Here is a 27907-nt window from a genome sequence, read left to right on the forward strand (position 1 = left end):
ACCGTGGCCTGATCCTGCCCTGGGCAGCCCCAGCACTGCTTGCTGGGCCCAGGAGGTGGCAGCAGACGGTGCCGGGCTGCCCAGTCAGTGTTTTTCACCTCGATTTATCAAATCCAGCCGCTACACCCAGGCGATTTGGTTTCCGCCAACCAGACCTGGGGGAACTGTGTGGCAGCGAGCGATGGCTGGTCACTAGGTGCAGCCCTTGGCTTGGGAATGAGCTGATGGGAAAAGAAATGCATCCCTCCTTCCATCCTCCAGCCTCGGGAAGGAAGGGGGCAGTAAATTTCCACCGCAGACTGACAGCCAGCAGGTACTGGATGCCAGGCCAAAGCACCTCCAGCATTCACCCTCGTCTGACCACAGTTTTCAGTCCTGGCCTTTTCTCAGCTGCTGGTTTTCTTAAAAACGCGGTTTTGGAAGAAAAAAGCCCTTGCCCTCCCTAGAGCAAAAGAATTCAAAAGGGAGATGCTGGGACCGCTCCAGGGCTGCATCTGAGCTGCTCAAAGGACTGGGCAGCCCCGGTCTTTTCAGCTCTTTGAAAAAGCCCTGGCTCCCCCACGGGCTCCCGACAGCTCGGTTGGCCGCCGCGGGAAGGCGATGTCCAGGGTTTCTCCAGCATTTCGATGCTTTTGACATTTAAGGCAAGAATGCCTTGACTTTTTCCAGCATCTTCTTTCACAGGGAAGGTTTCCAAACCACACGTGAGGCCGGGGAGCTCTAATCCTGCCGGCAGCCCAAAGCTGCTCCCGGACAGCTGCCGCAGGGCAAGCAGAGTCCGGCCCCGTCCCCGCAAGCGAGGGGGATGCTCCCTGTGTCCCCTGGCCCTGCCGTTGCCGCTGGGGACTGCCCATGAAGGGCCGTGTCCCGCAGCCTCGATGGCTCCCTGACACCGGGAAATAACCCTCCTCCTGCCAGTCACGGGCTGCCCACGGCGAGGGGGCCCTTCCCTCACGCCTGGCACAGCCCCCCGTCAGCTGCAGGTCCATTTGGTGCTTTTTGAGCCTCTGAGGAGTTTCTCACCAAAAGTTTTTCTCCTCCAGCCAGTTGCAGGGAACATGAAAGGAAGGGGAAGCCCAGCCCGGCGCCGAGCAGGGAATTCCCTACGGGAGCGATGCTGTGACTAGCCCCTTCGGGAGCAATTCTGCCAGCGCCATCCAGCTCCACGCTCTCCAACTTTGCAGACCCGGCAATCCCGCCAGCTCGGCATGGTGCGGAAACGTGCAGGGCTGCGGGTGAATAACACGTATTTGAGAAATAATTCATTATAATAACGCATTTCCATTCCACCAGGAGACAAGGCAAAGGAGCCAGACTGCCTGCTTGACAGACGCGGAGGAGTTGCTGTGCGATAGCTAATGAAACAGTTTAAAGAAAACTCACACACCCCGTCCCCGAGAGGCTTGTTATTTTCAGCGTGAAGCGGGTAAGCCACAGCATTTTTCCTTTTCCGCTCTTTCCTGAAAGGCAGGTCCCCACACGCGTAGCTGGCCACGGGCGTGCTGTGAGCTTCCACAGGCCCCCCCGCCAGCGTGGGTCGGCATTTCTGCTCGGTTTCCCCCGTGCAGAGCCCACCCTCGCCGCCTCTGACCCCAGTGCACCCCTCTGCGTTGGACCCCGGCCGAGACCCTACAGCAGAGGGGAGCGGTGAGTCCCCCTGTGTCCACTGTGCCTTGGGGTGGCATTTCTTTGCCTGCCGAGGTGAAGTGGGGAGGGACGGGGCGTCCCCAGAGCACCCTTAGCTGTGCTAGGGGGCTTTCCCCAAACCCTGGGCTCTCGCTGCCGCTTGCTCGCCGTGAGCTCCCGGTGCTCTTCTGGCACTCTCCCACAACAGGCACCGGGGGGGACCTGTGCCTGAACCACACGTCCTGCCGGGTGGGAGCAGGAATTGCTCCCGGGTGGAGACGAGCTCACCAGCGACGGATCTCCCACATCGCTTTCTCAAGAAAATCATCGGACGCGAATTCTGCACCGACACGAGCAGGGAGGCAATGAGCCAGGGCGGCTTCTGGGCATCTGCAGCTCATGGCGGGGACACAGCTAGAGCTGGGCTAGAGCTGGAATTTGCCTCCGGACCCCCATTTCTCTCCTTTTTTCCCCCTGTAAAGAAATGGGAGTAAAAAAAGCAAAATACACCTGAGCGTTAAGAGTACAACGGGACTTTATTATATGAATTACTATTAAACATCTTTAAGAAAAAAATCACTTATGGAAATAAATTCTAAAATAGTAACACTCACAAATGTCACAGATTGTTTTGGTTTGTTCTTTTGGAACCATTTTGTATAGAAGTGATACAAACGCCACTGAGAATTGTACATTTTTATGTAAGAAATGCATTTTGGCTTCCAAGCCGGTTTTAGTGGCCTTTCTACTCATTAGACCTGAATTTTTTTTTTTTTTTTAAAGGACATAAAAATAATCACTCTTCATCCTCCATTAAAACGACGCTTTGTGCCTCCAAGATATTTTGCAACGGCTATGGAGTGACACCATTCAGAGGGGCTTTGCCTAGCCGAGGATATTTAACGGCGAGTTGTTAGACCGTGTTAGCAAAGACATCCCCGAGCCCCCGTGGAGCGTACGCTGCCAGCCCACTGCCGACCCCGTCTGCTCACGGGTGCGGTGCCCGCTTTCGGCGCGGGACGCTTTGTGGTTGGCGCGTGTCGCCAGACCCACCCAACGCAAAATCTTTGCTGGCAGGGGAAAGGGAGCCAGTGAGGGCAGGGGGTTCGCACCCACCGCGTGCAGCGAGCGGAGGTCACACCGGGATGCCCGTTCCCTCCCCATGGCCCCCAAGCTGCCCGTCCTCTCCCCGTTCTCTCCCGGGACCACAGCCCTGCGCGGGCTCCATCGGGTCCCCAGCAGCATTGCGGGGAGCGGAGGATGCTGGACGCCTCGGGGACATGCTCGGCCAGACCAGCCCGAAGCAAAGCGAAAGGAGAGGCAGCCTGCTGCCTCCCGGCTCCTCTCCACCTGCAAACCACGGCGGGGTTACAAACACAACTCGGAGGCGACGTGTTAACGACGGTGCCGACTGAGCAGGAACAGCAGCATTTCCACTGCGCCACTCGCTGCCGTGGAAGCCAGCCGTTCCAGCAGGACTGACCTGTGACGTGATGCGAAACGTGGCTTGCCCGGCGCCAGGGACTGCCAAAGCGAGCTCAACGCGATCCTCCGCAGCCGCGGCACAACGCAGCCCGTCCTCCAGCAAGGACGAGGAGCACAGCAAACCCTCCAAGGGCCGGGCAGCGGGCAGACACGCCGCAGCCGCCCAGCACAAGCACTTCGCTGCCTCTCCTCCCCGCGCTCCAGCCCAGCCCTCCGCTAACAACCTCCTCAGCCGGGAGAAGCAGAACTTCCCTCCCGCAGGAGCCCGAGCTCCCGCCCGACTGCCTGCTGGTGCTTCCTGCGCTCATGGAAACTTCGCTGAAAGTTAAGCCCTCGGTAGCTACGAGCTGCTGGAACGTTGACAAGCTGATCCGGTTCCAAGCTTGATATTCTTCCAAATATGCAGAGAGCGGCTTTGGACTGGGAGGGAGTAACGGCAGCCTCCTGCGGACCCCAGAGCCAGCAGAGGGTAGGAAAGGAGCCCCTCCTCTCTCCCCACCAGTCTCAGCCTGGGGATAAGAGTCCCACTCGGGACTGAAGGATCTTCTGTTCCCAGCCCCAGCTTCACACTTAGCCCCTTGCACCCGCAGCCACGCTTGCACCCCGAGCCAGGCGGGGGCACACGCCACTCCAGATGCCCGTTTTACCCTGCAGGGTGCAGGGCAGCCTGGTGCAAAGCACACCGTGCCTCTCCGGCACCTCTCCCCCCGCCAGCCCGCCACACAGCAGGGCAGACAGGGCAGGACAAGGCCAGCGTGGCTGGGGGACACTGTAACCCCATCAGCTGGGCTGCCACGACCCAAGGGAGATGCTCCTCTCTCCTTCCTTCCAAAGAAAAGGAGCAGACACCAAAGCTGGGCTCGGCTCGGTGGGGTGGCTCTTCTGCTCCTTCGGTTTCAGGAACGCAAAGCTCCCCGGGGTCCCGGGGTGGTTCCTGCCCTCGCCCTCGGCACCCCGGGCTCTAAGGGGATGCTTCCCAGACCCTGCAGCCCCAGACCCCTCGGAGCAGCCCCAGTGCCAGCCAGGGAGCCGGTGGCGGGGGAGAAGCAGCCGGGTCCCCCCCGGTCCCCGTCGCGGCTGCGGGGGCGACGGCAGCGGCGCTCAACAGGTGCGGAAAGAAATCCTGGCGCCCGCTTCAAAGGCACGCGGGCTCCGGGGGGGTTTGAAAAGGAGCCTGTCGGGAGGCAGCGCCTGCAATGTGGGCTTTTGTTACCAAACCCCGCGGAGAGGCAGGGAAAACAGTTGCGTGTGTGTTTGATGGCTGGGGTTTCTGCGTCTGCCGCCTTCGCAGCTCCAATCTTGCAACATTTGTGCTGGTTCGCAGGAGCCAGAAAGTGGAACAGGCACGTCTATAGCCACCTCCTGCATTTAGCAGTAAACAGATTATGCCGATAAAGGAGAAGAAAATGTGCTGGCGGGAGCGATTTCTGACTTTACGCTCGTCACTCATTACTTACACAGGGAAGGAATTTGTTTACGTAATTATTTTTAGCATCTCCGAAAGCTGCGACGATTCAAGTGCTGCCCGCCAGCCCCCCAGCCCTGCGCCACACTCCCCGGCGAAAGGCTGCTCTGCTCCTGCCACCGGGCCAGCCCCGGCCCCACGCCAAACCCGGCAGCTCCCAAGCCCTTGTGCAAACTCTCTGTCCCGAAAACGCCTCCGCTGGCCTCAAATGCAACCCCCCTACTTGGGCTTCGCATCTTACCTATGGTGGGGGGACATCCCCGGAGCCGCCGAGCGCCCTACCCGGCAGCCGGGACCACGTCGCACCCGGTGGGACGTGTCGGGTCCCGTTTCGGCAGTGAGGGTTAAAGTGATGGGAAATGCAGCCCTTGGTGCTGCCCGGCGTCCTGCGGCAACGCCGCGGCCCACAGAGCGTCCGGACTTCAAGGCAGTTTTAGCAATGCCGAAGGCAAAGGTTTAATTCAAAGTGAAACGCCTAGGAAAAGAAGGCGTTTCCTTTTATAAACAATTTATATTATTTGACTATTACCTGATCTGAATCTCTGCTCATTACTCCTAGCAATAGTAGACAACGGCTGTTAGGTTCTCTTTCTCACGTGGTTTGTTTTTTTTTCCTGTATGTGCAGAGTAAAGTTACATCAGATCGCTACAGAGATATGTTCAGGAGTGCTCCAGCCAAGCAGATCCCACATGTGAATGCATCCTCGTTAGTACAACTCATTTTCATTCCTCCTGCGACGCCGCTCGGACCCAGAGAGCAGGCGGGATGCTGCTCCTCCCAAGACTGAGCTCCACTGGCTCCTCCACAGCAGCTGCCGACTTTTTTTCCTTTTTTTTTTTTTCCTTTTTGGCTGATTTGCTAGATAGGAGAAGTTGTTTTCAAACTGCTGGTAAGAAAACACTGTGCCTCACTTCGATACTTGTACTTCAGAGGAGTACAACAGCAGAGGGGGAACAGCCAAAAGAACGGGGTATTTGTTGGGTGTTTTTTTTTTTTCCTTTTTCAGCCATCTTCGTATGAAGCCTCGTGCACGTTCTGTGCCAACAACAAACCCCAGCGCTGGGACCTGGAGGGGAGGAGAAGGGGAGGGAAAGAGAACGATGCGTGCTCAGCCACAGCCGCACCGTGGCCAGCACTGGCCCGTTGTGGCACCGGGGGCTGTTACCAGCCACGGCACCCGCAGCCACTGACAGGGCTTGTCCCCAGCCGGACACGCTCTGGACCTGACCCAGAGCACCCAGCCAGGACGGATGGACGGAAGCGTTTGTCCCCAGGTGCCTCTCACCGTTTACTGCCCTTCCTTTGGCGTCTCCTCCTCCTCCCGGAGCTGCTGCCTCCGTGCTTGGAAGTCTTCATCTGAAAGGCAGAGGCAGGCGGGGGCTGTTGGGGGCTGCTGCAGCTTCCACACGGGACACCGGCCACACCAGTGGCTCCCCAGTGGGGAGGGCACCCGGCCCCTGCCCCGGGGCAGGGATTTCCTCGCCCAGAGAGACAATCCCCAGAGCCTGGGACACGGGGACTCTCTGAGAACACTGGAAGGAGGTTTTGGCCCACGGGGTGGTCGGGGCTGGCACAAATCCCACTGCCAAGACCCACCTCTGTGCAAATCTGGCTGGTGACAGATTTGCCAGGACTGTGCCCCGAGTTACACATCCCGCAGGGCCGCACAGCCCGGCTGCAAGACCCCGAGACTCCCCAAAAGAGATCCCCGTCTCCAGTCACCCTGGCAAAGTGCACGCTCACAGGGGAGCCACACGGGACCAGGGATGAGCCCGTTGCACGGGTGGCCATACCCCAGCGTGGTCCCAATGGGAGCCCACTCCAGCAGGACGATGGCGTGGGGCAGGACAGGGCCGGGCACTGCGGGACCCCAGGTAGCCATGCTGAGCACAGCGCACAGGGCATAGCACGGTGCGGCGTTTCTTACCGCATGAATGTCCTTCCACATCGTCGAGAAGATTTGCCGTGGAAGCTGCTGTCCCCAGCCTGCGCCCTCCGCTAAGGAAAACCAGTTGTGGGGCCAGGACATGGCTGTGGTACCACAATCGTCCTTCACAGCCCACAGCGCAGCCGCAAGAGGCAACCAGGAGGCTCCAGCCAGACCACAGCCTTGGGGAGACCAAGCAATGCTGCTTCCACAGCCCCGCACCCCCCGCAGCTCCCCAGCCCCTTTTAGGATACACCTGGTGCTTCAACAAGTGTTTTCTTTTCGATTTCCTCATCTTCGTCTTCTCAGAGAAGGCTCTGGCGAGTTCAAACAGCTTCTTGCGCGTGGCTGGAAGGAAGCAGCTGAGTGAGGGTCTCACCCCAAAACCCTTCCCAAAACTGCCATGGGCGATGGGGAGGAGACGGCCAGCAGGGCTGCCAGGATCTGAGAGACGGGTCCTGTGACCGACAGGGACAGGGTGGTCCCCAGCGGGGGGTGCTGACATTTTTACCCTTTCACTGGGATTTTCGTGACCTTCCCTACCCACGACTGACCCACATCTCCCCAGTGTCTCAGCTGGCTCAAAGCTGCCCAAAGACCCCGCTCTGTTTTGCAACGGGAGAATCGGGCTGTGACTTGCTGAGAGGAAAGGATGGGAAAGGGCAGAGTTACAGCAAACCTTCTTGCTTTTCTAGGATTCACACAAACCCTGCTCACAAATTCCTCTATTCCCCAACGCCACCGGCATCCTCGACTCACACCACAACCCACAGGTGCACCAGGGACAGACGGGACAGTGCAGAGCTGGGGCATCGACACCCAGATCTCCATCTCCTGTCGGTCGTGCTGGCACCCAGCCCCGGAGCGTGGCACGGGAGCTCCCTGCCGCTGGTGAGGGCCAGGAGGAGAGCAGGGCAGGGATGCACCGGGATTGTAAAACGCAGATGGAAATTCAACCCTAACGCACCGCTGCCGGGGCCGGGGACTGAGCGCAACGTGCCACCGCAGCGTGCAATGGCCTGTGCTTTGCCCCGCAACGTGCCAGCGCTCTCTGTGACTCATGGGGCAATGGGGACACGCGTGCCCAGAGAGGTGACGAAGAGCGGACACGCTGCATGAACGGGGAGCACCAGGCAATGCTGCCGGCTCTCCCCCTGCCCGCCCCGCTCCCACCTCCCCTCCAGCCCCTGCAGGCTGCCAGCACGGAGCCTGCAAACCGACTCACATTTTCCCATGTGTTTCAATTTGTCTCTGAATAAGGCATCGTCAGACACGGCACCGCCGGCCTCGCTGGTTACAGAGGGGGCTACGTCACCTGGAAGGCAAACATCTGGTCACCGGGAGTGCGTGCGCGGCGAGGCTCGAGACAAATCATTTCCATGACCCAATTCCAGCGCTAGCGAAGCGCAGCCCCGCCACGAGCAGAGCTGAGCGAGAGCGGGCAGGACGAGGGCGCTGGCATGGCGGGGCTGGCTCTGGAGGAGGACCCTCTGCAGATATTAACCCCTGAGACGGTGGGGGCAGAAAGCTGGGCTTGCAGCACACCCCCAGCCCCACGGGGCTGCTCACCCTGCGAGCGGACGTGGGGCGAGCAGCAGCTCAGTCCCCCCACCTGCACCGCTGCTGAGCAGGAGACCCCAAATTACCCTGGGTACTAATTGCATTTCTGGGTATTAGACTGTGCCCACGCTCAGTGCCCGGGTTAGCAGGGCCGCCGGATCAGGAGCAGAAGTTCAGGCATCCCAGTGACTCGGTCAGGTGGACCAGGGACACCAACAGCCACGTCCTTGTGCCCCCTGCCCAGGTCTGGGTGCCCTCGAAGCGCTGTGCACCCAGCCAGAGCTCGGCCACGCCGCACAGCCGCTGCCTGTCCCCTGCTCCCGCCCAGGGACATCGGCAGACGCCAGCTCTAATTCTGAACCCGGGCAGCTGCTCCACTCCCCGAGGTTAATCAGGATTACCCGGGAACAGTCATTATGCCTCCCAGGCACAATCCTCCGCTCCGGCCAAGACAAGGGAGGGCTTTGTCTCCCCTGGGAACTGGAACCCAGCTCCCACCCACAGGGATGGACGGAGGCAGGACGCAGGAGCACCTCCAGGTGGGGTGGGCAGGGAGGGCAGCAGCACCCATTCCCCTCACCCCCCAGCTCCTCTCCCGCGCTGGGGGGGCCAGCAGGGAGGGATCAGCCAGTTTCCCCCGCTCTGCAGCTACCACAGAGGCAGCCAGCGGTGGCAGAGGGCTGGGAGCTGCTGAGAGGCGATGCTGATGCGCATCTTGAAAGTTACCTGATATTACGGAGGAGAAACCAAAGTCGTTGCTGACAGCAAGACTGGTCGACTTGGATTTTTTTGACTCGTATTTCAATCGATCTGAAAAACAAAAAGCCCGGCGCTCCGCTCAATCAGGCCCCCGAGGCAGCGCACGTGGCTCCGCTCCCCTCTGCTCTCCCGGCCCCCACGGCCAGAGGGGCAGGCTGACGGCAAGGGATGGAGCTCAGGCTTCCTGGCGTCCCACAGCAGCTCGGCCGCCGCAGGAACAGCCTGACCCAGCCCAGCAAGGGAGTTTCTGCACAGCCAGGCTGCAGCCCCAAGGTAACATGGAAGCACCTCCTGCCCAGGTACATCCTGCTGCATGTAGAAGTGAGGTAGAAATGATCTACCAAAAAGCCGTAAAAGCTCTTCAGAGATGTACTCCTCCCCGAGGACACGCTTCTGGCCTCTGCCATGCTCCAGGGACAGCAAATATCTCCCCTGCCGTAGCCGGGGAGTGAGGAGGCTGTTCGTTCCCGGCTGGGCTGGGTACCCTCAGCAGGGCAGGAGCAGGGCCCGGGCTGAGCACAGGAGGAAGGCACCTCTCCCCCAGCGCCTTCACCGCCCCGGCGCTGAAAGCCCTTTGCTTCAGCACAGCAGCCACAAGCGCGCCGGTGGGAGCCCGCAGCAGCAGCTGGGAGCGCTCCGCTCACCGCCGCAGAGGAACTGCGAGCACGCCACAAGTGCGCCGGTGGTTTTCCAGCCACGGCGGCCGGGGGCAAGCCCTGCAGCGAGGGTGCTGCCAGGACCCTGCAAACCTGCAGCGAGACCTCTGAGGGTGACAGCCCCTCGGCCGCGGGGCTCAGAGCCGGCGGCAGTGCGAGGGAGGGGAAGGGCGGCTCTTTGCTCAGCGGCAGCAAAACCAGCGACACCCTCGAGCCCTCCCCGCAGGGCTGCCGGCTCACCGGGAAGCAGCGTGGTGACCGGGAAGGAGCAGTCATGGCAAAATGCTCTCTAGTTTAGGCCCTGCCTAAAGGGTGCAGCGGGAAGGGTGCACCGGCTGGGCTGGGCTGAGAGGACATTTCTGAGGCTCCTTGCTATGAATTTTGCTGGGCTTTGCCAGAGACACCGCAGAGAGGCGGGCAGGGGGAGGAGAGCCTCGTGGCAGGCGGCTGAGCACCAGAGAAGCAGCCCACTGCCCAGTGTCAGCCCCTCGGACCCCCTGCCACCACCCTGGCCGCATCCTGCGCTGGCTCTGCTTTGGAAAGAGCCACGATGCCACAGGCAAGGAAACGCAGTCAGTGGCCAGCATCACAGGAGGAGGCACGCACTCGAAAAGCAGAGGCGGATGTTTCTGAAGGCACTTCTCACCTCTCTCCAGGGCGAGGAGGAAATCCCGGTTCCTCTGGAGCTCCTTCATGAACTCTTCGTTCTGCAGGAAGAGCGCGATCCGCTCGTCCTCCAGGTACTGCTTCCACCGCCGCTCCTGCTCCAGAGAGCCCTGGCCCCGCGGGACAAGCCCCCGCGGTACGGGCTGCCGGCAGCCCTGGGAGCCCTGCGCAGGAGGCAAACATGGCAGAGGTCCATCAGTGGTCCCGGTGCCGCTGTGTGAGGAGCACACACGCCTCGAGCTGAGCTTGGCCTTTTGCTCCTCCATGACGCTGCTGCACCCCCAGCCCCGACAGCCATCGACTGCTGCTTCCCAGAGGGTTCCTCCCTCCTACACCTGGTGCCCAACAGCCCCGGGCACCGTCCCCTGCGCTGGGCTGTGGGACAAAGGGGGACAGGGCACCTCTGCCACTGCCCAGCGGGAAGGGGGACGGGGCAGAGGCAGGAGGGGATGGACACCCCACGCGGGAACGGGGACATCTCAGTCTGGGGTCAGCGTGGCACGAGGAGAAACCAGCCCCTGCTCCTTTGCAGAGCACAGACTGGCAGAGATTTTTAACTTTAAACCGCGGGTTTGAGCCAAGACAGAACCTGGTGTGGAGGCGAGGGAGAAGGGTCTCAGCCAGCATCGCTGCTCTTATTTCCTCCTATCTAAAAAGCAGAGACCGCAATTTTCCGCTGACAAACGTCCCTGCAGGAAGCACCTCACGCTCTCCCCAGGCTCCCGGTGCATTCACACCTGGGGAGCCGCACAGCCACGCCGTGCAGCCGCAACCTCATCCTCGCCTACAATATTTATCTGATTTGTAGCTGCTCTCAGAGAGCCATAAAAAGCAAAAGCACACAATTACCAGGGAAAGAAAAGAGCAGCTGCTCCTCTCCTCCCCCTGAGCCCAAATGAATTGGCACGTTCCTATTCCCAGAAAGGTAATATAGCCCGCGAAGCTCAACTTGCAGGGCAATCATTTATGAAAACGTGGCAGGCTGCCTTTGGAGCCAAAAAGGGAGGGAAGAGCCGATGCAGGGGCAAGGCAGGGTGCCTGCAGCCCCCCCAGCCCCTCGCCGTGCCGGGAGGGCACTGGCCCCGTTTGCAGGCTGGCTCCTGTGTTAGCAAAGGGGCCGGGGGACGCCTGGGAATGCGCCTGGAGCTGAGCTGGGTGCCCAGCGTGGTCTGTGCTGGGGGTGCTCATTCCCTATGGGGTGCTGCCCGCTGCCTGCCCATTGTGGGCAGAAAGGGACCCACAACCACAAGCCTTGTGGCTCCAAAACCTCTATGAAGCACATAAGGACTCCGATTTCCCAGGAGCAAATCCACTGGTTTGCACTAGATTTTCTGCCCAGGTTCCACTGTACCAGCCCCCGAGTGCCCTGGCAGAGCCGCTCTCCCCAAGAGCGTATGCTGGTCCTGCGGCTCCTCACCAGGGTAGCGGGTAAGATTTTCAAATAATTTAAAATATTAGGTGCTTATTCCAAGTGGCATTTCTGGCACTAACTGCTGGGCTAAAGGCAGGAAAAACATCAAAGCCTGGCTGGAAGATTCCCCTTTCAATACCTTGCTCACTTCAGGCTCGCCTTGAACAACAAAAAGTGCTCCAAGACGTTCGGTTTAGTCTGTGCCCAATGCCCAGATGCTTTCAGAGCACCGCCACTGCAAGCTCAGAGTGGCTGAGGATGGGGTTTGGTGCTCCGTGCCGCACCGTGGAGCCGGGGCACGGGCTGGAAGGGGCGTCGAGCCTCACCTGTGTTGCGGCGGTCTGCTGGGGCAGGATGCGGAGGAAGTCCTCGGGGAGGTTGCCCAGGAGCGGCGGGTTCCAGTTCCTGTAGCGCCCGGGCGCCGGGGTGCTGCCGGGCCCTGGCACGTCCGTCCTGCGGGACAAGCACAGACAGCGTCTTTGGCGAGAGAGAGAAACACCGACGCGTGCCGCAGCATGGCAGCCCCCGTGCCCAGCTCCACCAGTGGTCCTGGGAACCAAGAAACCACAGCATGCCTCCCAGATCCACAGCGTTAGCGTTAGCTCTGGAGAGTGAAAGGCTTTCCATGCCAGCTTGAAATCTTTGGGAGCTGCTTTTCCAACTTTTACCCGCAACTGTGCAGGCTGGATTTCCCTCCTCCACCCCATTTTGCTCAGACTCCCAGAAAACGGCCCTGTGGGAATGCTAGCAGGGCAGGATCGTGCTTATGAAGCTGACGGACATCTCTCACCAGATGTCACACCCAGCCTGCACCCCCAGCAGCGCCTTCGGCCGAGGGGCTGGCACAGAGGTGGCCACGGCACTGGCGCTTGCCTTCCTGCAAGCCCACAGCTGAGGCGATGCTGCTAAGAGAGAGCTCACAGCCCCCAGGGCCACAGACCCCCGAGACTTGGCAACCCGGCGGCTGCAAGTCAAACCGACCCAAGGCTGGGGCCCGGGCCGCCCAGCACCTGGTGTTTTTGTGCGGGGGCGAGCGCTCCCTGCCTCCAGTAGCTGATTTTTGCCATTCCACGCGCTGCTGGAGCGGCTTTCCAGGCCCTTCAGCTGTTCACTTTTTAGGGCCTCTCAGGGATTTTTTAGCCAGCTGTGAGCTTCATTCATCTCCCTTGGCTTCGTCTCACCCAGCCCTAACAAACCAACGCCAGATGCCCCTTGCCAGGGCAGCGAACGCGCAGCAAGACCCCCGGGTGCCAGCGCAGGGTGCTTTCACAGAATCACAGAATAGTTTGGGTTGGGAGGGACCTTTAAAGCCCATCTAGTCCAACCCCCCTGCCATGAGCAGGGACATCTTCAACTAGACCAGGTCACTCAAAGCCTCATCCAGCCTGGCCTGGAATGTTTCCAGGGATGGGGCATCGACCACCTCTCTGGGCAACCTGGGCCAGTGTTTCACCACTCCCAGTGTAAAAATTTCTTCCCTCTATCTAGTCTAAATCTTCCCTCTTTTAGTTTAAAGCCATTACCCCTCAGCCTATCCTAACAGGCCCTGCTAAAAAGTTTGTCCCCGTCTTTCCTGTAGCCCACTTTAAGTACTGGAAGGTCACAATAAGCTCTCCCTGGAGCCTTCTCTTCTCCAGGCTGAACCCCCCCAGCTCTCTCAGCCTGTCCTCACAGCAGAGGGGCTCCAGCCCTCCCAGCATCTCCGGGGCCGCCTCTGGCCCCGCTCCAACAGCTCCGTGTCCTCCCTGTGCTGAGGACTACAAAGCTGGACACAGGACTCCAGGTGGGGTCTCCCCAGAGCGGAGCAGAGGGTCAGAATAGACTTATGTCTTTTCTGCTGGCCGCCAGGAGCAGAAGGTGCGGTGCAGCCACGGGGCTGGGGGCTCACCTGGGCGGCGGGGTGGGCGGCGCGCCGGGGTAGCGGCTGCCAAACGCCTGGCTCTCGTAGGCGGGAGGGGAGTAGACAGGAGGGGGCTCCTCGTCCGAGCTGTCGGGCTCCAGGGTCCGCTCCAAGATCTGCAGGGCAAGAGGACAGTGTGAGGGCGAGCTGGGGACACACTCCCGGCCGGTCCAGGCCCCCACACATGGCAGCAAAGTGGGGATGGGACTGGCTGAACGCTGCTGCAGAGAGGATGGGGACATCCCAGCACCAGTCCCGCATGGGGTTTGGAGGTGCTGCTCTCAAGGGACAAGGCACGGCATTTTGGGTGGGCAGGTGAGCCTGTCCCTGGGTGCACAGAGCCCTTGGGGGCCCTCTGAGAGCAGCTGAAGGGTCTCTGTTGGATTTTGGGGTGGGAGGGAGGGAGGGAGGGAGGGAGGGAGGAGAATGCTTGGCTTGAGCCTCAAGCCCTGTCCAAGAGAAACCAGCCGTGCTGCACGCTCCAGGTCAGCTGAATTGGGCACTCAAATCTCTGCCTGCCCACAGCAGCCGAGCAGCACCATGCCCAGGAAGAAATGAGGCAGGATGAGACTGAGCTGCCCGCTCGCCATGAGCCAGCCGTGGTGGCCAGGAGTCCATGAGCCAGCCGTGGCAGCCAGGAATCCAGACAGGGGACCTCCACCCATAGCCACATGCCGGGAACCACCGTCAGGGGTTACCTCGGCGGGGATGCTGTCCTCCGAGTCCGAGCTGTCGTCACAGCCGCTGCTGTCCAGGTTCATCTGCAGGAGCTGGTCGATGGTGGCATCCACGGCGCCGTTGTTGGCCCTCAAGACACACTCGATGATGTCGTAGTCCATGTTGGGGAACATGGTCTTGAAGTCCTCCATGGCCTGGTTGAACTCCAGCCGGCGGACCTGCCTGGCAGGGCGGCTGTTGTTGAGCTCCTGGGCGGAGGAGCCACCGCGGGAGCTGCCGTTGCTGCTGCTCCGACGGAAGAGGCTCGTCATGGTGGGGCAGCTGGCACGGGGGGGGCACAGCGGCTGCGGTCCCGGCTGCGGCGAGGCAGGCGCCCACCACCGCTCCTCACGGGGCGCTGCCCCGGCAGCTGGCGGGGAGCATGGGCGGGCGGTTGGGGTCCCGCTCCCCGCAGCCGGTGGCGCCGCGCGTCAGCCCCCAGCACGCTGCAGCATCCTCCCACCTGCGGAGGGGAGAGGGGAGAAAGTCAACCGCGGGACAGAGCACCCAGAGGTACCATGAGATCCCCGCCTCGATGGGGGACATTCAATTCAATTCAACCCTCACAGGACCGTCCCATCCCCGCAGCGGGGCCAGCATGCCGGGCTCGGATGTGCCATACAAGTAAAACGCATGGTAAGAAAAATGGCATTACTTGCACTGCCAAGGGCTCCCCAGATTTAATATTTCCAGGTTTGACACGTATTTATAAACACAGTAAAATCTCTCTTTAAAATAAAAAATGGAGTCGGCTCAGAGAGTTTCAGAGCAGGGGGCTAAAATACTCTGCAGCACGGCAAACCGACCCTTGGGAAAAGCCACCAAATCCAAGATTAACATTCACTTTAAAACCATAAACAGATTATACAGCTACTGCTTCTCATTTGGAAATGCAGGGCCAAATTCAGTTCTGGATTAACTCCACTGTTGAAACAGAATTACCCCAGGAACACTTTTGATCCATAATATCATTTTCAAAGGCTTTTTCCTAAGCGGCAGGCAGAGAGTTCAAGATAGCTGTCCCTAAAATGGTATTTAATTCAGAAGAACATGCCAAGCACATTTCTTAGCGAAACAGGGTATAATCAGATTCAAAGCCATTAAGTGGAGCAGTCACCTCTGAAGGTCACCCGGGCTCTCCCTGCCTGTGGCGAGGCTGTGTGTGACAGCCACGTCCCCGGCGCTCACCCGGCCTCGGCCGCTGTGCCGGCTCACAGCCCCGAGCTGCTCCCGGGGGCTTCCAGAGGCCGCCGAGAGCAAAATGCACTTGCAAAACCTGGGAAACTGGGCACGAACTCTGGCAGAAGGTTTACTTTTGCAATGCTGGTTAACCCGCGTTCTTGTCCCCACGGACAGCCCTGCTCTGGCTCAGTACCCAGAGGGACTGCTGACACCTCCAGAGGATGGGGGAATGACACTCCGCTCTCTCTCCCTGCCTTTTTTGTAATCCTGGATGCATTTGTATTCAGATGCACTGAGCGTGCCGTGAGTGAGCCCGAACGGCAGCCCCCCCACAAACACCAGCACCAGCCAGACCCTGCACCATGGCTCAGGGCAGCGGTCCCTGGGCTGAGCTCGGTGCCCCGGGTCCCTCCAGCCGATGCTCCCGCGGGACACAGGGTGGCCACGCTGCAAACAGACCTCTGAGGCACACACCAACGGTCCCGCAGGGATCCCGTCCCACAGGGATTCCCAGCACCCATGGAAAAGCAGCAGGAGACTCACTGCCGGGCTCGAGGGGCCGTTTCCAAACAGCACCGGGAACCCCCAGCTCGCTCCCTGCTCACTAATGAAAAGCATTTAACAGATCACTCAGCCCAGAACTGTCCCCGTCCCCGCAGTCCAGAACTGTCCCCATCCCCGCAGTAGCTCTCTGTTCCCAGGAATGGCTCCTGCTCGCCAGGAGCCAGGCGCGGAGCTGCATTGTGGGAGCCAAGCAGTAACAATTCCGACAGCCCTGCCCGGCTCTATTCACCGAGGACAAATAAATCTGCTGGAGTCAATTAATAAAATACTGCTTCTCGGTTCCTCCTCTGCTATCATGAGTCATTCATAGCAAAAAGCCGGCATTGTTCGCACCTCTGGTATTATACTTTAATTGCAATATTGCATGGCTGGTTTAGTCACATGTTAAATTGAGTTATAACACGTTCACAGGGTACACACGCTCCTTAAAAGATTCGGCTACTCCAAGAGGATGGGGAAAGAGCTGGGACATCAAGAGGAAAACAGCTTTTATAGGATACACTGCAAACGCACAACGATCCAAATATGAAGATGAGAACTTCTGCAGGGAACCATTCGCTCAGAAATGCCACGCTAGCTCACAAACCTCAACGAGTAACACCAGCCCCCAAAATCAGGAAATGTGCTTGGAAATCCCAGATCTATTTAAAAATCCTAACATCTATAAAGTAACGAGAAGCGCCTGTGGTTGGGGGGATCTTTGTCCCCCAGCATTCGACCTTTGAGTGTGTATTTAAGGTCTTTTCTGTAACCACGAAGGCCACCGCCGTGCCAGGTGCTGGCAATCCCCCGTCAATCCCTCTGCCCCACCGGGGAGGGACCGGCCCCTCCTGTTGCGAACGGGGATGTTCTGGGGAAGGTTTTGGTCACCAGGTCGGGGACAACACCACTGAAGCTGCAGCCCACGCAGGATAGCGTGACTGAGCGCAGCAACGCGACGAGCGACTGAAAGCTTCTGGTCAGAAGATGAACTAAATTAGGGACAACTGGGGTGCAGCCGGTGCCCCCGGCACAGACCAGGGTGGCTCCGTGTGCCCCGCGGGCAAACACCGCTGCGGGCAGTGAAACACTGCAAACACAGGCTTTTCAACCCATTTTTTTAAAGTCCTGCTGCTAATACAGAGAAACGCAAACCACTAGACTGGCATGAGTTAAAATCCAGAGAAAAAGCAAGTCACGACAATGGCAGGAGTTAATTTAAAAGATAAGCCGGTGGTTGTGTTTGCAGGATCCTCCCCAATTCCTGCTTGTCCACGTCAGCGTCTTCAGGTGAGCCGCGGGGAGGGCAGCAGGATCCCCACGTGGTGTCAGCGAGGGCTGGGAAGACGCCAGGAAAAGCAAAATCCTTTGGATTTCCCGAAAAGGAAAGAAGAAATCCAGTGTCCGACTGCCAGCCCAGGCGGGGTGCGGGCATGGTGGGGTGCGGGCTGGGCTCCTCCTCGCCTCCTGCCCCCCCGTTTGCAGAATCAGGCTGTGACGACTCGTTTAGCTGGTGCCTGATCAACTTTCTTCCTGCCTTAAAATAGTTCTTCCCTGCTCTCATGCAAGAAGGACCCTGAATGCTGTTATTCATTCATCCAAGCTCCGGCACCACCCGAGTGGCTCCGTGCGCCGGGACGGGGGCTAGCACAGAGAATGCCCACGCCGGTTCTGCCATCACCGCCAGGACGGCACGGGATGCTCTCCCGCACGCACCCACGGTTGCTTTCTCACTGCACACCATGCTCAGACACCAGCACACCTTTGGGTGCAGCTCCTGCCGTTAGCTCACCACTTAAAAAACATAAAATAAGACCAAACAAGAGCTGACCTTCGGGGAGGAGCTCACCCCCGCGAGCCCGTGGGTGCACCCTGTCTTTTCTCCCGCCCGGGCCGCTAACGACTTGCACAACTCAGATCCGCTCTCGCCTGAGCCACCGCCAAGAACAAGACCTCGGCAGCCACGCAGAAACCCGTAATTACGCTCGTCGGGGAGCAGATAAGGCATGCACAGCCCGGGGGAGCACATCCTCCTGTGCGGCCGGCATCCCACCTCGGCAGAGCTGGTTTTCACCCAGCCCTGGGAGCGGGGCACTCGAAACCTCGCAGAAATGGACTTTCCACGTCGAAGGATGGCCCCAGAGGCTGCGGGCGCTTCGGGTCAGCTCCAGCCGGGAGCAAGCGCGGTGTGAGGTGCGGAGGAGGCTGCCTGCAGCTCAGCTGTCAGCCATCCGGGAATGGTTGGATGGCTGGAGCAGCTGGATAATCCCAGGGGTTGGTTGAACCGGTAACGTCACGCTGGAAACAACAGTTGCTCAGCTCGGCAAGGAAGGCAGCCCGAACGGAGGAGCGAACAGCTGTAAAAGCAGTGGGACTGATCGCTCGCAGCCCTCGCAGCTCAGGGAAGAGCCTTGGCACCACGAGCAAACGCAAATTTTCCCTTCCCCGGTGTCTGCTGCAGCTCAGACAACAGATGGGATTGCTCAAACACCGCTAAACCAGCCCAGCCCTTCTTCCCCTGCTATTGCCACGCTGCGTTTGTAGATCATCCTGCAAACACGCCGGAGCCACGACCCCCGTTTCAGGGGTGACACCATCATCGAGCACTTGTTCCCTCCAGCCCAGCGCTCCCCGAGGGCACCCATCGCTCGGCGGCTGCAAGCCCAGGTCTGTGATGACCGGGCTGGGGGACGCGGGGCAGAAGTGGGAAAGGAATTTCCATGCACTGGATTATCTAGAGACAAGGGCTGCCAGCGCCCCGGCTGCTGGAGGGAAGACTCTCAGGGGAAATCTCAAAACTAGAGACGTTAAACCAGAAATAACGGCTTCGGCCAGAGCAGATCTGCCAAGCAGGATACAGATTTGATGGATACAGGAATGAGAAGTCCAGGAATGTGACTGCTCAGCAGCTGCAGGTGTGACTATAATAGGGTTGAAACTGGGATAATCGGGAATAAAAATTACAGCAGTGTCTACCAGCAAACGGAAAGGCAGAGCACACGTCAAGGATGTGCAGGATGGGGCCTAACCAGTCTCTCCAAAATCCCCTCCTCACCTTTCCGTCCACCTCAGGGGATGCACACGCACACCCCCCGCCCGCCGCCTGGGAAAACTGCCTGCGAGCAAATCCTTTTTCACGGAAACAAATAAGCACCTGAGGATCCCCTTTAATACTTGTTCTACCACGTATTAAAATGGCTGGGTTTAAGCCCTTTTCAAAGCAAAAAGCAATCAGGGAGGAGAGCAGAAGTAAGCCCTGTTTGAGAGCCTGTGCAGCACGTACCCCTCTGCACAGCGGAATTCCCCTCCGGGCTCCGAGGGGAGCAGTCAGAGCCCGCGGAGCCGCCGGGAGGGAACCGGGGAGAGCCACGAAGCCGTTCTGGTCCCAACGCTGGCCATCATCAGCGTTACTGCTCCAGCGCTCTCACCTGATGGTTCTACTGGGGAGCCCGCAGCCAGCCTGCCTTCTGAAATGCACGATAACCACATTTAAGAGAAGAAGAGGCGGCTGCTGCTGCCTCGGGGCACCCATTGCTCACCCGGCCGCGGCCGGCCATGCCATCCTCCTGGACAGATTTATGAGGGCCCTTTGTGAGCCGACCAGATGTCGGCCCTCCACAGCACCCAGCTGGCTCATAAACCAACGGCACCCTGCTAAAACCTGCGGGGTTGCACTCAGCCGGGACAGGGACTGCTGGGCAGGGCTCTGCCGGGCACCCCTCGCCCCCTGGAGCAGCACCCGAAGCACCCATCTTTCCCCCGCCGGTGCCAGGACGCAGCGGGATGCGCAGGGCTGCCCAGCCCCAGGGGTCCTGGCACTGCGGGCCACCCCGGGACACCCCCAGCCCTCTTGGCCAAGCCAGGGCAGAGCCACCCCCCTGCCCTTCGGCATTGTGCCGCGCTAATCCCCGGCTTTCACACATTTGCCATGCCAGAATTACAGCCCCCGCCCCAAAACTAAGCCTACATTAATGAGGCAGCACTAGATCTTAATCAAAAAGTCGCCTGCCTCGCGAGGCTGCCTTGCACTGGTTTCACTGAAGGTAATTTGAGCTTGGTAGGACGGCATTCCTAAAATAGTTGAGGGAATTCAAACACGAAATAAGGTTTCCAGGAAGGGATTAAAAAAAAAAATAGGTCAAGCAAGTGTGAGTGATTAAAGTAACCCAGCATCCCTTTGTACCCTTTAACTGCATCTCTGTTCAACTCTATCTTGTAGCAACGTGTAATAAATTAGATGCAAGACGTTGCCTAAAGCAGAGAGGCCGATATAAGATTATTCCACGAGGCGGCTGAACATCAGCGACCTTTCTCCTCTGGTTTTCACCGCCAACGTCAAAACACGCATGTCCCAGATGAAAAATCAGCTTAGAGCTTGTTGAAAACAGCTACGAGGAGCAAGCGCTGCCTGGTGCGAAGGCACACGCGACAGCAGCAAGCAAGGTCGGGGTGCCGGCGCTGCCTCCGTGCCGCGGGAAAGCCCTGCACCCATCGCCGAGGTCCTGCCTCAGTTTACCCATCCACCTCAAGCCTCGCAGGGGGGAAGCCCAGGCACCCCCCTGCCCGCACACATCCCCCCAGCACCGGCCGCAGCCGACGTGCAAAGCCCTCGCGCCATATGTCACACAAACCCATCTTTAACGGCTTATCCCTTCTTCTCCCTTTGTGCCCCCAGCTCAGCACAAAGGCACCGGAAAGCTGCAGGGAGTGAAAGAAAATAAAAATTCCTGCAGAGACAAAGGTGCCCGGCTCTCCCCGGGGCCCAGCACAGGTCAGGGCGCGTGGAGGAGCCACGTCTGGGCAATTTTGGGGTTAGATTTGGTCAGCGAGCACCTAACAAGGAGCGGGCAAAAGCGAAGCCAAGCTGGGGGCAGCGCCAGCCCTGTGCCCTGGCTAATTAGCGCAGCTGATTCACAAATGCTAATTTGCCATTTTAGGTCAAGGGTCAAAGAAATTAAAGGACAAGAGGGGAAAAAAACAGAGAAAGAGCCTGAGCAGAAACAGCCCCTTCCCCCCCCCCCGGAAGATACTGGGAATGGACCGGGATTAGACTGGGCTGCCCCTGCGCCAGCCCAGCAGTGCAGAGCATCTCAGCAGGATCCAGCCCAGTGCATCCCACAAAGCCGGACATCCCAGCAGGGACAGGCAGGGACGACCAGGGCCAAGTCAGGCGACGGCAGCACCGAGGTGCTGCCCAGCCACCAGCATCTGCAGCTGCTGCTCTCCTGCCGTCGGGGTTTAAGGGCCATCACTTAATGTGCAAAGGAAACTAAAAAAAAAAAAACATGCTGATTTGCCCGAGGCTCCATGGAGCAGCGAGACCGCACAAGTTTCTATGGAAACAAAATTAGTTGAGTAAAACTCTCACTGACGGCACGGTGAATTATTCACCAGAACAGGCCCCTGGCCATTGGGGTCTGGTAAAAAGATTTAAAGGTGCTCACCGCGCGGGCTGCTGGCAACCCCTTCCCCGCGGCACCGAACCGCAGCTGAGGAGGAGGAAAGTCCCTGGGTTTCCACACCACGCGCGTGGTGAAACCCGTCAGGAAGGTCCTGCACCTCCACCACCACGTCTGCAGCTTCAGGTGTCCCCAGGGAGAGGACAAGGGTGGCACAGGGGGACAACGGGGAGATGCAGCAACGGGGAGGCTGTGACGAGCAGACAGGAGTAAGCTGGCACGAGAGAGGAGAGCTGCGGGCGGCCGAAGCCGTTGCCTTCCTGTGGTTTTGCTTTTTACAACAACTTGACCGCAGCGATAAGCAGGCATGCGAGCGCAGGTACGGTGCCGGGCTGCTCATGGGCTGGCTCCTCCTGCCCTCCAGGGAGGGCGAGTGGGCGCAGACCCCCTGGCAGAGCCTCTCCGGGGAAGCCAAGGGAGCCCCGGGGCCGTCCTGCCGTATTTTGGGTGCAGAGGTAACACAGAAGACACCAATCTGCCCTCCCAAGCAGGACCCCTCGCTTCTCCCTCCTCCCCAGCCCCTTGCTAGATGGCAGGGCAGCAATGCATGGCATAAAGCCAGCGAAAAGGCTCCTGCCCGATGCCCACGCCGGCCACCCCGCACAGTGACCCATCCCTCGGCATCCAGGACAAGCCCATGCTGTCGCCGCGTTGAAGGCAGGAGCTGCCGCAGCCCCGCTCAGCCCACAGTCAGGATCGCTGGGAGCCAAGACTGGGGGGGAAGAAAGGGACTAATTAAGTTGCAAATGGAGCAGCTCTTTTTTTTTTTTTTTTATGAATCACTAAGCCATATGGCTGATGCAAGCCATCCCGCGAAAGCACCAAGCCGACAATTCGGGCACTGCCATATCCTTGTTGTCCTGGGACACGGCATCACACTGTAATTGCGCCGCTCTTTTGTCCTCCCTCGCGCCGGGTGACATTGCTCAGCAGAGGAGAACCTGCTTGAAACGCTACACCTCGCCAGGGACGGATATTTAATTAATGCCAATACGTCAGGCCCCTCCTGCAGAAGCATTTCCAGCCAGCCGCGAGAACACGCTCCTCCATCCCCGGCACAACAGGGCTCTCGGGGGAGAGAAAAGCCCTCGAAAGCTGAAGTATTGAGTTTGCTTCGTTCCTTCTGCTCCGTCACAGCACATCACGGTTTTATATGGAAATTATACGGGATGCTAACCTGGATTTGGAGCCAGGCCAATGCTCAGATAAGCTCTCGGTCTCCGTTCAAGCTCAGCAGCAGAGTCTGCTCCGTGCCAGCACAGCCCCCTTTCTCGGCAGCGAGGGAAACCCAGAGCCCCCGAGCAGGGGCTCTGCCCGCTGCCCCCATCGCCCGCTTGCTGTGCCCGGCCACCAAACTAGGCCGTGTTCTTCTTCAAAATCCCATCTCGCTTGTGTTTCATTATTTTTAAGTTTACATAATTAATTCACGTACAACCCCATCGCCATCCTGTCCCAGCTGCTTTGCACTGGCCTCATCATGGCAATCGCCAGACAGTGAGTTTCAAAGCCACAAGGATTTTACAAACAACGGTATAGGCTCCAGAAGCCTGGGAATCCTCCCCAAAGGCTGTCCCCTGTCCCCCTTATGGCCCTAGCATGTGCTCCCACGCAACACATCTCCATCGGCTGGGGTTCCGATGGACATCTCCATCCAACGTTCCCCCCCTGCCCGTGCCCAGCCCAGCTCTGGGGAGGTGCAAGAGGGAGCACCGGCAGAGTCCTGCCTGCGAGCTGTGCCCAGGCTCCTGTCTGCCCTGTCCCCCCCTATCCCCTCGCAGATGGCACCTGGAGGTGAAGGCAGGGCTGTGCCGATGAAGGAGGGTGTCGGTGCAGCTCCCAGTGCCTCCCCGTGCTCCCCGGCTGCTGCAGAGGTTGCTCTCGTGTGCGTTCAACCACTGCCTGGAAGCATGGTGGCAAAGAGAAAACCCACCGTTATAACTGACTCCGTAACCAAGGCAAATATTAAAACCAGCTTTGAGCCTGGGTGTCCCTGTAACCCATCTAGCAGTGTGCCACGCTCCATTTTCCGGAGATGATCTGCATATTTCCCCCCCGCCCCCGGCTGAAGCTCTGCTTTCCTCGCCAAGGACAGCAGCAAGGCTCCATCGCCGGCGTGCCCAGCTGAGTGCCCCTTCCCCGGGGAAGCGAGCGAGGGCAGGGATCGACAAGCTGTCAGGCAGAAGGAAGAAATACCACTTCCAGGAGTCAGAGCTCATTTCCCAGCAATAAAACAGACCAGGGCTGGGGGAAAGCGCCACTAATGGGGATGCACATCCCACACCGCTTCAGCCGCCGACAGGGAAGGACCTAGGGGCTGCAGCTGGGAAAAATAAAAGCTACCAACAAATGCCTGGGTTTAAACAGGATAGCCCTAAATTGGGCTCAGATCAGCGCATAAAGGATCTGCCCTTCCCCACACAGATTATTGCTGTGGACGATGCCTGCCATGTGCCAACCTCATCTCCCCGGCCCCCAGCTACAGCTCCTCCAGCAGATGGGAAAAGAAAATGTTATTGCTTCCTCCCAGAGAGGGGAATTGCTCAGATGAGCATCCTTCCTTAACCTCCCCTCTCTCCCCTCCATCGTCTTCACCCCCATTATCCCCACTCCACCCACACATGCTCCTCTGGGGACCTGAGGAAGGGCCCAAGCATCTGTTGCTCATAAATGCCACCTAGAAATGAAGACCTGAAGCGTTTGTGCTTCCTGGAGTTATTCGTGGGTGGATCTTATCTCCTTTTCCATCTATTCTTGGTGCGCTTTGGCAAGGAGGGTCCTTACCGGCAAGCCAGCAACCTGCCTTCCCTCTGCCGGGCTCACGCACTGCGGCTGCAGGATGCGAGAAAGACATTTATCTCCCCAAAACAAACCCCAGATGATACAGGCAGAACCGCCAGCGATGGGGACACGCTGGCGCCCAGCCACACACAACCGTGGCGGGAGGGGACAGCTCCTGCGAGGCAGTTACTTAGGGTTTTAAGACACTTGTTTGTTTGTTCGTCGCCGGGCAACCGAGAGGATGGAAAAAAAAAAATATCAATGTCATATTGTCACCTATGAGTCACCGCTCAGCACGGGCCGAGATGGCCCGTTCCTCCCGCCACCGAGCACGGGCCGGCTGGAGAAGAGCCCGGGGCACCCCAAAAGTGGCTCACCCCAGCTTTTGCTGCCCGGCCCTGCGCCGATGCCTTCCCCATCCCCGCAACCGGGGCCACCAGTGGCCCAGGGACATCGGTGGCCCAGGGACAACTTTCCAGGCCCTGGAAGGCAGCACAGGAATTTGCATTTATATCTGCATTTCCTAATTGCGCCTGCGGGTTTCCTGGGGCAGCGGCTGGCTTTGGTTTCCATGGCAGGTTTTGTGTGGGCCCGGAGAACCAAAGGAGGCACAAAGGGGCCACAATGGACCTGCCACTCACCCGCATCAAAGGCAGCCGGCGGGGTGGGACAGGGGCACCGGGGATGGGGGCACCGCAGCCTGCCCCCCCCAGCACCCACAGCACTGGGGCGGATGCGGGGAGCCCCCCAGGCAGGGGAAGAGGCTGGCCTGACACCCACAAGACACTGGTGGTTTCGGCACTGTGGGAGCAGCAGTGGGGACGCAAGTCTCAACCACCATCACCCAGAGGTGGCAGCCGCGGAAGTGGTGCAAGAGCCGGCCCCAGATGTTCCCCCCGTTCTCGCTTCCCGTTATTTTCAGCCAGCTTTTCACCCAGCTGAGGTGGGTTTCTTTCCCCTTCCAACTTCCCTATTCCATTTAGGGACTGTCTTGCCGGCGAGGGTCCCTGCCCTGGCTCACCTCACACACCACTGCACGCATCCAGCTCCTGCACTGACCCCAGGGAACCAGGAGACAGACAAAACTGGGACCGAGACCTGGGAAAACCTGGTCCCCGAACCATTACTGCAAGCCCAGTGCCACCGAGCAGAGGCAAAGCTCTGGCCAACATCCCTCTGCACCCCAGCCACGGTGACAGCGACGCTGCTGCCCCGGCCACGCCACAAGAGAGTGACCCATCACCACCTCGCACACCTGCAAGGGGCTCCATATTATTATTACAGGCATTTTTCTTATTTTATAGTAGGCAATTATCATCATCATTAGCTCACACCACTCAAAAGCTTCCCAGCTCTGACCACAAGCACTGCACGACGCCGGCTGGTGAGTGAACCTGGATGGTCACGGCACCAGCCACCTCCCCATGGGTCCCACCCCAGGATTTTACCCTCACGGCACAGACACTGGGTGCAAATGACCCTCCGGCTCCTCTCCCGGCATTCCCCTCCGAACACCACCGTCCGCAGCACCCCCCATTATCTTCGCCCAGCAGAGGGTGTTTGTGCAGGCAGATAAGCACCGAGCGTTCGCTATCGCCCCGGGAAGCCCCGCTCGCTCCCCACAAGCTCTTATCAGCCCTGGTTGGAGAGGGACCACAGCACCCACACCGACGGCAAAGCCTGCTCAGACGCACTGCGGAGCCGGGCAGGGGAAAATGTTAGGTGTCTGCGCACAGGTTAGACACTGTTTTGTTAGGGGTTTTTTAAGTTGAAAGCTCTTTTTTAATAAAATGCTGAAAAAGTTTTCCCCGAGATTGGACGCTTCTAAGATTCAGCTGGGCAGGGTGCTGGGCCATCTTGTCTAGACCGTGCTTGTGCCACGAAAGGCTGGACCACAGATGATCCTTGAGGTCCCTTCCAACCTGGTATTCCATGATTCTATGAAGTCAAAACTTTCCTGTGAACTTTGCAGCTGCGAAGAGGACGGGTGCCTTTGACCCATCTTTGAAGGAAACACTTTTGGCAATCAGAGGTTCTGGCACCAGGAAGGGGCCGCGGACACCCGCGGATCGGTGTGTGAGGCTCTGTCGGCAGCAGGCACATCCTCACCGCGGCAGAGACAGGCACTGCCAGGGTGGTTGGACATCATGGCGGGGAAGGCCACAGGAGCGGGGTGCACATCGACAGGGAGTGATGAGAAAGGCACAGCGAGCTGACAACGGACTGGGTGTCCTCTGCCATGAGGATCACCAAAAGCTTTCCTCTAGTCCCACCGCCGGCACCGGCCAATGTCCCCTCCCAGAGGCACGTGGCTCCCCTGGGGTGTCACTGCCCCGGGGCTGGGCTCCAGCTGGGCGCTTCCATGGGAAAACCTTCATGAAAATCACAAAAAGCTTCACAGCAGAACAGATGCCGCTTCAGCCTGTGTCGTTAGAAATGAACGAGGAGTAGGAGGCGAGGAGAGCCATAGCTTCCCCAGCCATGGGGCAGCCCCGCCAGCACAGCCCCAGTCGCAGCCTCAGGGGTCAGCCCAGGACGGCAGCTCTCCCCCGCGGATATCCTTACCGCTCCGTCCCCCACGTTCGTTGTTGGTGGTAGCAGCAGGAGGAGGTGCGAGGAGGAGGTGCGAGTCCGCTGCTTTTTGAAAAAATAATAAAAAGGAGCCTTTCCAACCCGCCTGATGAGACAGACGGTGCATGACAGCACTGCTCTGAATGGTGACTTCCACAGGCGAGGCAGTTCTCAGACCCTTCTCCATCGTCGTTTGCCCACAAGCCATGGGTGGCAATCTCAGCGCTGGCCGGGAAGCCCGGGCGAGGAGCAGCCTTGCGGGACGGTGCCCTCCATCCATACGGGGCGATGTGTCCAGGGGTCCTCAAACAACCCTGAGCCCAGGAGGTGACCGCCACCGCCTCGGTGGATCCTACACCGAGCTGTGACCCACCCTGGCAGCGATGTCAGGGGGGTGGAAGGGCGTCGCTCCAGCAGCAGGGCACGGAGGAAGGGGACGGCGTCCTGCAGCAGGATGTCACTGAACCCCAACCCCTGCCCGCACACTCCGTGCTCCGGAGGGGCTCCGCGCGGGGAGCGGCGATGCCGCGGGGGCAGGGGAGGATGTGGGTCAGTGCTACCCCACGGCTGGGCTCTGCCATCCCGCTCCCGCTGCGGGGACAGGGACGCGGGGACCCTTCACCCGCGCCCCCACGCACGCCGTGGCCTCAGCCGCACCCACAGCTCCCTGCGGGCTGTCCCCAGGCGCGGCGGCCCCGCGGGAGTCTCCCGGTGCCCGGCCGAGGGGCCGAGGCGAGGAGCCGGGAGAAGCGGCGCGGCCAGGCCGCCGGGCTGCGGCCCTGACCGCCCGGCTCCGGAGGGGGCGGCCGGGCGGCCGCAACAGGCGCGGCCCCGCACCGGCCACTGGGCCCGAGCCCCGGCGGAGGCCGAACCGTCGGCACCCCTCGCCCGGCCCGGGACTCGGGGGGCGGCCGCCGGCCCCACCGCGCCGCGCAGCCCCGGCCCGGCCACCCCCGCGCTCCCCGGCGGGGCCCGCCAGGCTCCGGGCCGCGGCCCTCGCAGGCCGGGAGGCGCCGCCCGCCCGCCCCGGCCCAGCCCGGCCCGGCCCGGCGCACAAAGAGCCCCGTCCCGCCCCCCCCTTACCGGCGGTCGGCGCCGCGCTGCGAGGGCGGCGGCGGCAGGCACCAGTCACGCCGGGAACCATGGAAAGGAACCGGGACGGGAGACGGACGTGGCGGGCGGGCGGACGGGCGGGCGGGGG

The 27907-nt window shown here is 59.8% G+C and overlaps 1 protein-coding gene and 1 long non-coding RNA gene across 6 annotated transcripts; one reads left to right on the forward strand and one right to left on the reverse strand.

Annotated features, from left to right (window-relative positions):
* The first annotated feature begins 1003 nt into the window (after positions 1-1003).
* Positions 1004-1756, forward strand: LOC134518187 (uncharacterized). The gene is made up of 3 exons (XR_010071894.1): positions 1004-1211; positions 1294-1426; positions 1569-1756. It is a non-coding gene; the product is annotated as an uncharacterized LOC134518187 (long non-coding RNA).
* CUEDC1 (CUE domain containing 1) lies at positions 1750-27907 on the reverse strand. Of its 5 annotated transcripts, none has more exons than XR_010071892.1 (12): positions 25584-25709; positions 14155-14636; positions 13445-13572; positions 11883-12009; positions 10126-10309; positions 8791-8874; positions 7730-7819; positions 6759-6852; positions 6505-6563; positions 5863-5933; positions 3110-5643; positions 1750-2100 (listed from the first exon to the last, which is right to left on the reverse strand). XR_010071892.1 is itself a non-coding variant. In XM_063340577.1 (11 exons), the coding sequence occupies exons 2-10, from the start codon at positions 14443-14445 to the stop codon at positions 5866-5868; spliced, it is 1125 nt and encodes a 374-aa protein (XP_063196647.1). In that variant the 5' UTR covers positions 14446-14636; positions 27790-27907; the 3' UTR covers positions 2157-5643; positions 5863-5865. The 5 variants fall into 5 exon arrangements, 3 of the variants coding, with proteins under 3 accessions (XP_063196647.1, XP_063196646.1, XP_063196648.1); XR_010071893.1 differs by lacking the exon at positions 1750-2100 and adding an exon at positions 2157-2976; XM_063340577.1 differs by lacking the exons at positions 1750-2100; positions 25584-25709 and adding an exon at positions 27790-27907 and having other exon boundaries at positions 2157-5643.

The sequence above is a fragment of the Chroicocephalus ridibundus genome, chromosome 7, assembly GCF_963924245.1.
Source record: "Chroicocephalus ridibundus chromosome 7, bChrRid1.1, whole genome shotgun sequence".
NCBI lineage: Eukaryota > Metazoa > Chordata > Aves > Charadriiformes > Laridae > Chroicocephalus > Chroicocephalus ridibundus.